Here is a 13214-nt window from a genome sequence, read left to right on the forward strand (position 1 = left end):
AAAGCGGGACTAAAGCGGGACTAAACCAGGACTAAAGCGGGACTAAAGCGGGACTAAAGCGGGTCTAAAGCAGGACTAAAGCGGGACTAAAGCGGGACTAAAGCGGGTCTAAAGCAGGACTAAAGCGGGACTAAAGCGGGACTAAAGCGGGACTAAAGCGGGACTAAAGCGGGACTAAACCAGGACTAAAGAGGGACTAAAGCGGGACTAAAGAGGGACTAAAGCGGGACTAAAGCGGGACTAAAGCGGGTCTAAAGCAGGACTAAAGCGGGTCTAAAGCAGGACTAAAGCGGGACTAAAGCGGGTCTAAAGCGGGACTAAAGCGGGTCTAAAGCAGGACTAAAGCGGGTCTAAAGCAGGACTAAAGCGGGTCTAAACCAGGACTAAAGAGGGACTAAACCAGGACTAAAGAGGGACTAAAGCGGGACTAAAGCGGGACTAAAGCGGGTCTAAAGCAGGACTAAAGCGGGTCTAAAGCAGGACTAAAGCGGGACTAAAGCGGGTCTAAAGCGGGACTAAAGCGGGAATAAAGCGGGACTAAAGCGGGTCTAAAGCGGGTCTAAAGCGGGACTAAAGCGGGACTAAAGCGGGACTAAACCAGGACTAAAGCGGGACTAAAGCGGGACTAAAGCGGGTCTAAAGCGGGTCTAAAGCGGGACTAAAGCGGGACTAAAGCGGGTCTAAAGCAGGACTAAAGCGGGACTAAAGCGGGACTAAAGCGGGACTAAAGCGGGAATAAAGCGGGACTAAAGCGGGACTAAAGCGGGACTAAAGCGGGACTAAAGCGGGTCTAAAGCGGGACTAAAGCAGGACTAAAGCAGGACTAAAGCGGGACTAAAGCGGGACTAAAGCGGGACTAAAGCGGGACTAAAGCGGGAATAAAGCGGGACTAAAGCGGGACTAAAGCGGGACTAAAGCGGGACTAAAGCGGGACTAAAGCGGGACTAAAGCGGGACTAAAGCGGGACTAAAGCGGGACTAAAGCGGGACTAAAGCGGGAATAAAGCGGGACTAAAGCGGGACTAAAGCAGGACTAAAGCAGGACTAAAGCAGGTCTAAAGCGGGACTAAAGCGGGACTAAAGCGGGTCTAAAGCGGGACTAAAGCGGGACTAAAGCGGGACTAAAGCGGGACTAAAGCGGGACTAAAGCAGGACTAAAGCAGGTCTAAAGCAGGACTAAAGCAGGACTAAAGCAGGACTAAAGCAGGTCTAAAGCAGGACTAAAGCGGGACTAAAGCGGGACTAAAGCAGGACTAAAGCGGGTCTAAAGCGGGACTAAAGCGGGTCTAAAGCGGGACTAAAGCGGGACTAAAGCGGGACTAAAGCAGGACTAAAGCGGGACTAAGAGTCCTCCTGGTCCTGGATTTGAACCTTTGGTTGTGACAGAAATAAATAGTTAAACTAAAGTCTTGTTTCCTCGTCTCATTTGAACTCGCTCGTGTTCAGCTTTAAATCACAATTTAAACTTGTACATTTCAAAGTCCAAACACGACATGAACCTCCTCCTGCTCAGTGTTAGTGCTCCATCTAGTGGCAGCAGAGGGAATTACAAAGGGAAAAGAAACCACGTGTGACTAAAGAAACTAGAATTATGTCTGAATGTTGTTTGTAAAATCAAAGTATGTATAAAACAAGTGAGGACTGGAAAATGAACCAAAGACGTGCAGAAATGTTACAATATTCACTGTATTTTCATTTTAATAGTTCTAGACGATACACTCCATATTTTACATTTGTTACACATTTAGAGACAAATAGTTTTTTTCAGAACATGAGTCTTTAAGGTGAGAAAACCATTAAAACACGGTTTAAAGATGATTGTGGGGCAGAGCAGGACCCGTGACCTTTGACCTCCTGCACGGGGGTCTTCAGCCCAGGCCTCGGGCAGGGGGAGGGGCTTCAGTAGAGTCGAGAGGGCGAGGACGAGCCCGTGAGGCGGTCCCAGTTGTTGTAGAGCGCGTAGGCCCCGGACAGGGCCAGGCCCGCCAGACCCCCGCGCGCCGCCCCTTTAAGACCACCTGAGAGAGGAACCACGAGAGGTCACGAGAGGTCACCACGAGAGGTCACCACACGAGGTCACGAGAGGTCACCACACAAGGTCACCACACGAGGTCACCACACGAGGTCACCACACGAGGTCACCACACGAGGTCACCACACGAGGTCACACGAGAGGTCACCACACGAGGTCACCACACGAGGTCACCACACGAGGTCACCACACGAGGTCACCACACGAGGTCACACGAGAGGTCACCACACGAGGTCACCACACGAGGTCACCACGAGAGGTCACCACACGAGGTCACCACACGAGGTCACCACACGAGGTCACCACACGAGGTCACCACACGAGGTCACCACACGAGGTCACACGAGAGGTCACCACACAAGGTCACCACACGAGGTCACCACACGAGAGGTCACCACACGAGGTCACCACACGAGGTCACCACGAGAGGTCACCACACGAGGTCACCACACGAGGTCACCACGAGAGGTCACCACACGAGGTCACCACACGAGGTCACCACGAGAGGTCACCACACGAGGTCACCACACGAGGTCACCACACGAGGTCACCACGAGAGGTCACCACGAGAGGTCACCACACGAGAGGTCACCACACGAGAGGTCACCACACGAGAGGTCACCACACGAGGTCACCACACGAGGTCACCACACGAGGTCACCACACGAGGTCACCACACGAGAGGTCACCACACGAGAGGTCACCACACGAGAGGTCACCACACGAGAGGTCACCACACGAGGTCACCACGAGAGGTCACCACACGAGGTCACCACACGAGGTCACCACACGAGGTCACCACGAGAGGTCACCACACGAGGTCACCACACGAGGTCACCACACGAGGTCACCACACGAGGTCACCACACGAGGTCACCACGAGAGGTCACCACACGAGGTCACCACACGAGGTCACCACACGAGGTCACCACACGAGGTCACCACGAGAGGTCACCACACGAGGTCACCACACGAGGTCACCACACGAGGTAAAGACATGAGGTCATATGAGGTCACACGAGAGGTCACCACACGAGGTCACCACACGAGGTCACCACACGAGGTCACCACACGAGGTCACCACACGAGGTCACACGAGAGGTCACCACACGAGGTCACCACACGAGGTCACCACAGGTCACCACATGAGGTCACCACACGAGGTCACCACAGGTCACCACATGAGGTCACCACACGAGGTCACCACACGAGGTAAAGACATGAGGTCATATGAGGTCACACGAGAGGTCACCACACGAGGTCACCACACGAGGTCACCACACGAGGTCACCACAGGTCACCACATGAGGTCACCACAGGTCACCACATGAGGTCACCACACGAGGTCACCACATGAGGTCATCACATGAGGTCATCACATGAGGTCACCACACGAGGTCACCACATGAGGTCATCACATGAGGTCATCACATGAGGTCACGCCTCCAGACGTAAACTCACCGGCCGACTTGAACAGGACTCCGGTCATCGTTCCAGCTGCGATCGTGTTGACGTCGTCCTCCGCTCCTCGAGCCTTCTCCATGGCAACGCCAAACACACTGTACAACAACGCTGTCGACACAAAACACACACGGTGAGCTCCAGCCACCGCAGGCTCTGCGTGTGCAACTCTGCACACGCACTCTGCACACGCACTCTGCACACGCACTCTGCACACGCACTCTGCACACGCTCTCTGCACACGCACTCTGCACACGCACTCTGCACACGCTCTCTGCACACGCACTCTGCACACGCACTCTGCACACGCACTCTGCACACGCACTCTGCACACGCACTCTGCACACGCACTCTGCACACGCACTCTGCACACGCTCTCTGCACACGCTCTCTGCACACGCTCTCTGCACACGCACTCTGCACACGCACTCTGCACACGCACTCTGCACACGCACTCTGCACACGCACTCTGCACACGCACTCTGCACACGCTCTCTGCACACGCTCTCTGCACACGCACTCTGCACACGCACTCTGCACACGCACTCTGCACACGCTCTCTGCACACGCACTCTGCACACGCACTCTGCACACGCTCTCTGCACACGCACTCTGCACACGCACTCTGCACACGCACTCTGCACACGCACTCTGCACACGCACTCTGCACACGCACTCTGCACACGCACTCTGCACACGCTCTCTGCACACGCTCTCTGCACACGCTCTCTGCACACGCACTCTGCACACGCACTCTGCACACGCACTCTGCACACGCACTCTGCACACGCACTCTGCACACGCACTCTGCACACGCTCTCTGCACACGCTCTCTGCACACGCACTCTGCACACGCACTCTGCACACGCACTCTGCACACGCACTCTGCACACGCACTCTGCACACGCACTCTGCACACGCACTCTGCACACGCACTCTGCACACGCACTCTGCACACGCACTCTGCACACGCACTCTGCACACGCTCTCTGCACACGCTCTCTGCACACGCACTCTGCACACGCACTCTGCACACGCACTCTGCACACGCACTCTGCACACGCACTCTGCACACGCACTCTGCACACGCACTCTGCACACGCTCTCTGCACACGCTCTCTGCACACGCACTCTGCACACGCACTCTGCACACGCACTCTGCACACGCACTCTGCACACGCACTCTGCACACGCACTCTGCACACGCACTCTGCACACGCTCTCTGCACACGCACTCTGCACACGCACTCTGCACACGCACTCTGCACACGCACTCTGCACACGCACTCTGCACACGCACTCTGCACACGCACTCTGCACACGCACTCTGCACACGCACTCTGCACACGCACTCTGCACACGCACTCTGCACACGCACTCTGCACACGCACTCTGCACACGCACTCTGCACACGCACTCTGCACACGCACTCTGCACACGCACTCTGCACACGCACTCTGCACACGCACTCTGCACACGCTCTCTGCACACGCACTCTGCACACGCACTCTGCACACGCACTCTGCACACGCACTCTGCACACGCACTCTGCACACGCACTCTGCACACGCACTCTGCACACGCACTCTGCACACACACTCTGCACACACACTCTGCACACACACTCTGCACACACACTCTGCACACACACTCTGCACACGCTCTCTGCACACACACTCTGCACACACACTCTGCACACACACTCTGCACACACACTCTGCACACGCTCTCTGCACACGCACTCTGCACACGCACTCTGCACACGCACTCTGCACACGCACTCTGCACACGCACTCTGCACACGCACTCTGCACACGCACTCTGCACACGCACTCTGCACACGCTCTCTGCACACGCACTCTGCACACGCACTCTGCACACGCACTCTGCACACGCACTCTGCACACGCACTCTGCACACGCTCTCTGCACACGCTCTCTGCACACGCACTCTGCACACGCACTCTGCACACACACTCTGCACACGCACTCTGCACACGCACTCTGCACACGCACTCTGCACACGCACTCTGCACACGCACTCTGCACACGCACTCTGCACACGCACTCTGCACACGCACTCTGCACACGCTCTCTGCACACGCACTCTGCACACGCACTCTGCACACGCACTCTGCACACGCACTCTGCACACGCACTCTGCACACGCACTCTGCACACGCACTCTGCACACGCACTCTGCACACGCACTCTGCACACGCACTCTGCACACGCACTCTGCACACGCACTCTGCACACGCACTCTGCACACACACTCTGCACACGCACTCTGCACACACACTCTGCACACACACTCTGCACACGCTCTCTGCACACGCTCTCTGCACACACCTACGGAGCCCAGGGAGTTGGCCCAGGACGCGCCCTGCTTCGTCACCATGTTCAGGATCCTGCGGGACAGAAGGAGATCAACAATCGGCTGTAACGAGTCGATTCCACACAAAGTCGGCGGCGTTATTAAATACATTTGTTAAATCTCTAGAAGTCTCAGGTCATATTTCAGCCTGTGTTTGGTGTGACCAGAGGTTCAGTCTCACGTGTAACAGCTGCAGACGTTTGACCCGGGTCATGGGTCATGGGTCATGTCATTACTGAAGCTCAACATGGTCAAACAGTTAAAGGTTGAGTGGACGAATCTACGAGTTCTTCAGGACTTCCACAACTTTAATACAAGTTAGTGAAGTCAAAGCCCAGATGATTAACGAGGACACCAGCAGAAGTTTGTGCAGATTTCTTCAAAAAAAAAAAAAAAAAAAAAAAAACAGTAGCGCGAGCTTTTATTGTGGCGAGACTTACTGCACGTTCCGGGGTTTGGACCAGGACATGTCCCTGGTCTCGGTCACGCCCAGTCTGACGCCGTTAGCCGCTCCCAGCGCCGCCCCTAAAGGAAAGAGATAACATGTGAGTGAGGGGCGTGGCTAAAGCTAGTGTGTGAGGGGCGTGGCTAAAGCTAGTGTGTGAGGGGCGTGGCTAAAGCTAGTGTGTGAGGGGCGTGGCTAAAGCTAGTGTGTGAGGGGCGTGGCTAAAGCTAGTGTGTGAGGGGCGTGGCTAAAGCTAGTGTGTGAGGGGCGTGGCTAAAGCTAGTGTGTGAGGGGCGTGGCTAAAGCTAGTGTGTGAGGGGCGTGGCGTTTGAAACTCTCTTTATGTCATGCTAATGCTAATGCTAGACTCTTTATGACCTGGAAATATCAGATTGTGGCTCTTGACAAAGCGAGTGCCATAAACAGGAAACAGCTGTTGCTAACGCGCTACGCTAGCTTTGTGTTGCTAAAGCCCTGTCCACACCTCGTCGGCCGAAGCCTCCAGTTTACATTCAAAGTCTATGGTAAACGTGTGTCCAGCGCGTAGTGCGTTATCCGCGGCGCGATTTCTTCGTTTTTGCGGCGCGATTGCTGCGTTTTCTTACTCTCTCGACGCTTTGAGCGCGTAGGAGGCGACTGAGGCGGCCAAAGCGGCTTAAGCGACGTGTTCAGATATGTTGAGGTCTCTGCAGCAGAAGCGTAGCACCCGCCGCAGCAGCCAATCAGAGCTGACGCTCCAGTGACGTACGTACGTATTTCCGGTATTCCCCGTGGAATTCCCCAAGAAGAGCCACTTTGTCCTTCTTCGTCAACAATGGCAGACGAACGACTGATTGTGCCGTGTGGGAGAAAGGAGCTGTACCATGTGTTCACGGTGGAACAGAGACACAAACAAACCAAAAACACCAAAACAACACTCTCCATATCTGCAATTTTACACAATGAAAGGCCACGACAACACCTCTACTGCGCATGTGCGCAGAGAGCTGGAGCGCGGCGTACGCGCGCCTGTGTACAGTGTCCGGGGCGTCGAGAGCGCGCGTCCGGTGCGTAAACCTTTCAAATGTACACGCGCTCAAATTCTGCGTCGGGCGCGATGAGGCCGCGGCGTCTGTACGAGGCTTTAGACTCCACAAAGTCGTTAGCATCAGTGGAAACAGCGCTTTGGTAGCTTTAAGTCACATTTAGTTGATTTTAGTCACTTTTTTGGAGCTTTTCCCCCCCACTGTAGCTTAACGTTATATTTTTGTTGCTTTTATTGTTCGGTGCATCTGACAGATTAAACTATGAATAAAATATAATTATAAATAATATTTAACTGATAATTCTGTCTATTTCTTCCCAGTTTGTCCCTTTGTGTAAAGTTTATAGTTGCACTTCCTGGTCAGACGTGAGCACAGATATGACACAGAGGTGATTCCACAGCTGTTTCCATAGCAACCAGACTATAAACAAGAGCCAAACTCCACAGAAACATCAACAGTTCTGACCTGACACAATAAGACCATAAAACACCTTTATTTAGTCCAACCATGTGTCGCACACTGATGACATCACACTGATCACGCTGATGACGTCACGCTGATGACGTCACGCTGATGACGTCACGCTGATGACGTCACGCTGATGACGTCACGCTGACGACGTCACGCTGACGACGTCACGCTGACGACGTCACGCTGACGACATCACGCTGATGACATCACGCTGATGACATCACGCTGATGACATCACGCTGATGACATCACGCTGACGACATCACGCTGACGACATCACGCTGACGACATCACGCTGATGACATCACGCTGACGACATCACGCTGACGACATCACGCTGACGACATCACGCTGATGACATCACGCTGATGACATCACGCTGATGACATCACGCTGATGACATCACGCTGATGACATCACGCTGATGACATCACGCTGATGACGTCACAGAGGGACTCAGCTCCACTTCCTGTCACTTTAAACGTTCTTGATCGAGGTAAAACTGTGATCAATATTTACCACAGGAAATGACATCATAATTAGAAAAAACCTGTCTAATGCATTTTTAAACTAGAACCGACCAAAATACAAAATAAAAATCCCATATTTGGTGTGTGTTGTGGCCCTCACCGGTGATGCAGGAGCCGCCGATGGTGAAGAAGGCCAATTCAAACCGGCCCCGGGTTTTATTGGCTCCGGTCGGCAAAATGAACTCGTCCGTGTCCTAAACAAACAAACAAACAAACAAAGAAAAAAACAGATGACACCCTCGCACTCGTGTCATTTACGGGACGTTTCAGCTCGGCACAAGGATGTTGACATGTAAACAGAGTGGGCGGGGCGCTCACCTGGACCAGGAAGCGGGGGTCCACGTTCAGGTAGGGGGACAGAGGACTCATCCCGGACACTGGACACAAATCATTTTCATTTGGAAAGTGCACGAAACGTCATCAAATGTGTTACGTTTATTTATTCAAATAGATACAACTGAATATGTTCTTTGTTCTGGTGTAAGATAAGGAAAACAACGGAAATAACCACTAGAAAAGTGACATACTGCACCTTTACTCTAGGTCGTGATGATTTACATATTATTATTACATTTTAATGTAACAAAAGTAAATGTAAAACATGTGAACAGAAGAGTTTAGAAGTCGTTTGATAACAGTTCAATTCTGGCTATTTTTAATCAGTTCTACAACTGTTTCCTGATTGATCTTTGTACATTTGGTCTATTTTGTTGAATTATTGGTGCGTAGTGTTAACGCGACAGTTTAAAACAGAACAAACGATGTAAAATCACATTAGAAAAGCCACATTTTACGTAAGAGCGTCATTTAGCATCGAAGCTAACGTGACGCGCTATAACACTTACGCGGGACTCCGGACAGTTCTGTGTTTGAATATTCAGGGGCCCCTCCACCAAAAAGGCCCCCCAGTCCGCCCTTGAAGCCCCCCGAGCCCGCAGAGTTCGCATCCATCGCCGGGAGGGACGGGAACGGCAAAAAAAGCACTAAAAACGAGCCAAAACAGAGCGAAAAAGCGGCTGCGGCGCTAATGCTAACGTTAGCCGCTAGCTTCTGGTGGTTTTCTGGGTGATTTCAGCAAAGACACTTGTTGTCACGTGATGTCCGGGCTATGGGAACGTGCTACGAAGAAGTGCGACGTGAAATCCGCGGTGAAAAGTGTCCAAATGTCGCGTCATGAAGCTTTAATCGTCATGTTTTCTGTGACCTCTGCGTCAGCGCGTGTGTCCGCTTCATCTGCTTCATCTGATCCACGGTCTGCGGCGGCGTCGCACAGGGAACGAGCCTGAGAACAGCGCCTCCTGCGGTGTGGAGGTGCAGCGCCTCCTGCGGTGTGGAGGTGCAGCGCCTCCTGCGGTGTGGAGGTGCAGCGCCTCCTGCGGTGTGGAGGTGCAGCGCCTCCTGCGGTGTGGAGGTGCAGCGCCTCCTGCGGTGTGGAGGTGCAGCGCCTCCTGCGGTGTGGAGGTGCAGCGCCTCCTGCGGTGTGGAGGTGCAGCGCCTCCTGCGGTGTGGAGGTGCAGCGCCTCCTGCGGTGTGGAGGTGCAGCGCCTCCTGCGGTGTGCAGGACTAAACCAGGACTAAACCTGTATCCTCTGTCACTTCCCTTTGCTCATTTTGGAGGAATAAATCTTCTTTAAATAGAGAAGAGTCCAGAAGAATGAAACTAGTCCAGTCAGTGAGGGGCCCCATCTTTACTGTGATAAATTAAAAGTCAAAAATAAACCTTAAACATTGACTTAAGGTTCACGGGGCCCCTGGTATTCAGGGGCCCCGTGAACCTTCACAATAGTCTAAAGAAAATACTTTAGAGTCTGTGCACTGGCTCCACAGCCACGTCCCACTGGATCACTTTGGTTTGGCCCCGAAGTGTCGCAGTCTTAAGCCTCTGACAGGGTCTAGCTCCTGACAGGGTCTAGCTCCTGACAGGGTCTAGCTCCTGACAGGTTCTAGCTCCTGTGAGGGTTATTGGGTTAAAGCGCTGTGTTTCCACTGATGCTAACGACTTTGTGGAGCATTAGCAACACAAAGCTAGCGTAGCGCGTTAGCAACAGCTGTTTCCTGTTTATGGCACTCGCTTTGTCCAGAGCCACAGTCTGATATTTCCAGGTCATAAAGAGTCTAGCATTAGCATTAGCATGACTAGAGAGGTTCAAACGTGGCGTAGAGGCTTTAGCCACGCCCCTCACACACACAGTATCTTTAGCCACGCCCCTCACACACTTGCGTTAGCCACGCCCCTCACACACTAGCGTTAGCCACGCCCCTCACACACTAGCGTTAGCCACGCCCCTCACACACTAGCGTTAGCCACGCCCCTCACACACACTAGTGTTAGCCACGCCCCTCACACACTAGCGTTAGCCACGCCCCTCACACACTAGCGTTAGCCACGCCCCTCACACACACTAGTGTTAGCCACGCCCCTCACACACTTGCGTTAGCCACGCCCCTCACACACTAGCGTTAGCCACGCCCCTCACACACTAGCGTTAGCCACGCCCCTCACACACTAGCGTTAGCCACGCCCCTCACACACACTAGTGTTAGCCACGCCCCTCACACACTAGCGTTAGCCACGCCCCTCACACACACTAGTGTTAGCCACGCCCCTCACACACTAGCGTTAGCCACGCCCCTCACACACTAGCGTTAGCCACGCCCCTCACACACTAGCGTTAGCCACGCCCCTCACACACTAGCGTTAGCCACGCCCCTCACACACACTAGTGTTAGCCACGCCCCTCACACACTAGCGTTAGCCACGCCCCTCACACACACTAGTGTTAGCCACGCCCCTCACACACTAGCGTTAGCCACGCCCCTCACACACTAGCGTTAGCCACGCCCCTCACACACTAGCGTTAGCCACGCCCCTCAAACACTAGCGTTAGCCACGCCCCTCACACACTAGCGTTAGCCACGCCCCTCACACACTAGCGTTAGCCACGCCCCTCACACACACTGACTAAATATGACTAAATATCTTTTTTGTGACTCACTTAATGAACTTATGTCAGTTCATTCATGCACGACACCTGTCACTCACGACACCTGTCACTCACGACACCTGTCACTCACGACACCTGTCACTCACGACACCTGTCACTCACAATCATGTCTTTGACCCCTGATGTCCTCACGTCACCCCAGACATTCTCACCTCGTGTTTGATGAAGTAAAGATTTGAGGGAATTAACTTCGCTTTTCTTTTCATATTTGTTTGTCCTGAATAGAACATTTCCCTCATGTTGTCCCTCCTCTGTCCCTCCTCTGTCCCTCCTCTGTCCCTCCTCTGTCCCTCCTCTGTCCCTCCTCTGTCCTCTCCCCCGTCCCCTCCTCCTCTTCTTCTTCCCCTCTCTCTTGTCCTTACAGTCCCTCGTTCCCCTTCTCTTTCTCCCTCCTCCCTCTTTCCTGCCCTCCCTTTTCCCTCTCTTTTCTTCTGCACACAAAAGCTCAGGGGGAGGAGACAGGGGGAGACAGGGGGAGACAGGGGGAGACAGGAGCAGCTCAGAGCGGCTCCGAGCGTTGCCGGGGGAAACGGGGGGACACGACCAGCCCTTTAAATCACTCTTTAAATATTGTCCCCACAATGAACCCATGAGACCCTTTAAAGACACGAGTGATACACTCCACAGAGAACTCTAAAGTCTACACTAACTCTAAAGTCTACACTAACTCTAAAGTCTACACCAGCTCTAAAGTCTACACTAACTCTAAACATCAGAGCATCAGAGTTACTCTCAGAGTTAGAGATAAGATAAGATATTCCTTTATTGTCCCACATGGGGAAATTTCATTGGTGCAACGCAGGAAGATCCAGAAGAACAGATCACTTATAGGAAGTCTGAAAAACACTTTCAGTAGAAGATCTCCTATAAATAAATAAAAACTCCCATAGACAAATAAATAAATAAATACCATTGCATGTGGTCACGACAGTAATTGCACATGAATATGTGTCACGACAGCACATAGATTGCACATGAATTCCAACAGCAATTGCACATATGACAGAATTGCACATCAGTATTAGGTTAGGTCAGTATTGCGAGTGTTCAGTACTAACAGTTTTTGTTATAAAGTCTGACAGCAGCAGAAGGAAAGACCTGCAGAACCTTTCCTTCACACATCGAGGGTGGATCAGTCTCTCACTGAAGCTGCTCTCCAGAGCGGACAGAGTGTCCTGCAGGGGACAGAGTGTCCTGCAGGGGGTGACACTTATGGTCCAGCATAGATGTGAATCTAGCCAGGACCCTCCTGTCCCCCACCTCCTGCACCGAGTCCAGAGCACAGCCCAGGACGGAGCTGGACTTCTTGATGACTCTGTCCAGTCTCTTCCTCTCCCTCTCTGTGATGCTGCTGCTCCAGCAGGCCACACCTACAGGAGCTGATGCCACCACAGAGTCGTAGATGGTCTTCAGGAGTGGCCCTGTCACTCCAAAAGACCTGAGTCTCCTCAGGAGGTAGAGCCGACTCTGGCTCTTCCTGTACAGTGCGTCTGTGTTATGAGTCCAGTCCAGTTTGTGGTTCAGATGAACACCCAGGTACTTGTATGAGTCCACTCTCTCAATGTCCCGTCCCTGGATGTTCACTGGTGAGGGGGTAGTGGGGTGGCGTCTACGGACGTCCACCACCATCTCCTTGGTCTTCCCCGCGTTGATGAGGAGGTGGTTCCGCTGACACCAGTCCACAAAGTCCTGCTCCAGTCCTCTGTACTCCTCGTCATCGTCGTCCGTGATGAGTCCGATGATGGCAGAGTCGTCAGAGAACTTCTGCAGGACACAGCTGTCCGTGTCATGTCTGAAGTCTGCAGTGTAAAGGGTGAAGAGAAAGGGCGCGAGGACAGTGCCCTGGGGCGCCCCCACACTGCAGGTCCGA

The 13214-nt window shown here is 53.3% G+C and overlaps 1 protein-coding gene across 1 annotated transcript; it reads right to left on the reverse strand.

The window, feature by feature from the left end:
* Nucleotides 1–1686: 1686 nt before the first annotated feature.
* On the reverse strand, nucleotides 1687–9580 carry LOC140350643 (mitochondrial import inner membrane translocase subunit Tim23-like). Its single transcript, XM_072436204.1, has 7 exons — nucleotides 9185–9580; nucleotides 8658–8716; nucleotides 8440–8533; nucleotides 6309–6393; nucleotides 5844–5902; nucleotides 3493–3603; nucleotides 1687–2017 (listed from the first exon to the last, which is right to left on the reverse strand). Exons 1-7 carry the CDS (start codon nucleotides 9288–9290, stop codon nucleotides 1899–1901), a joined length of 633 nt encoding a protein of 210 aa, XP_072292305.1. The 5' UTR covers nucleotides 9291–9580; the 3' UTR covers nucleotides 1687–1898.
* Between the last annotated feature and the right edge of the window lie 3634 nt (nucleotides 9581–13214).

The sequence above is a fragment of the Eucyclogobius newberryi genome, unplaced genomic scaffold (genome assembly GCF_026437365.1).
Source record: "Eucyclogobius newberryi isolate DKJ021-1_F unplaced genomic scaffold, fEucNew1.0.hap1 SCAF_789, whole genome shotgun sequence".
Classification (NCBI taxonomy): domain Eukaryota; kingdom Metazoa; phylum Chordata; class Actinopteri; order Gobiiformes; family Gobiidae; genus Eucyclogobius; species Eucyclogobius newberryi.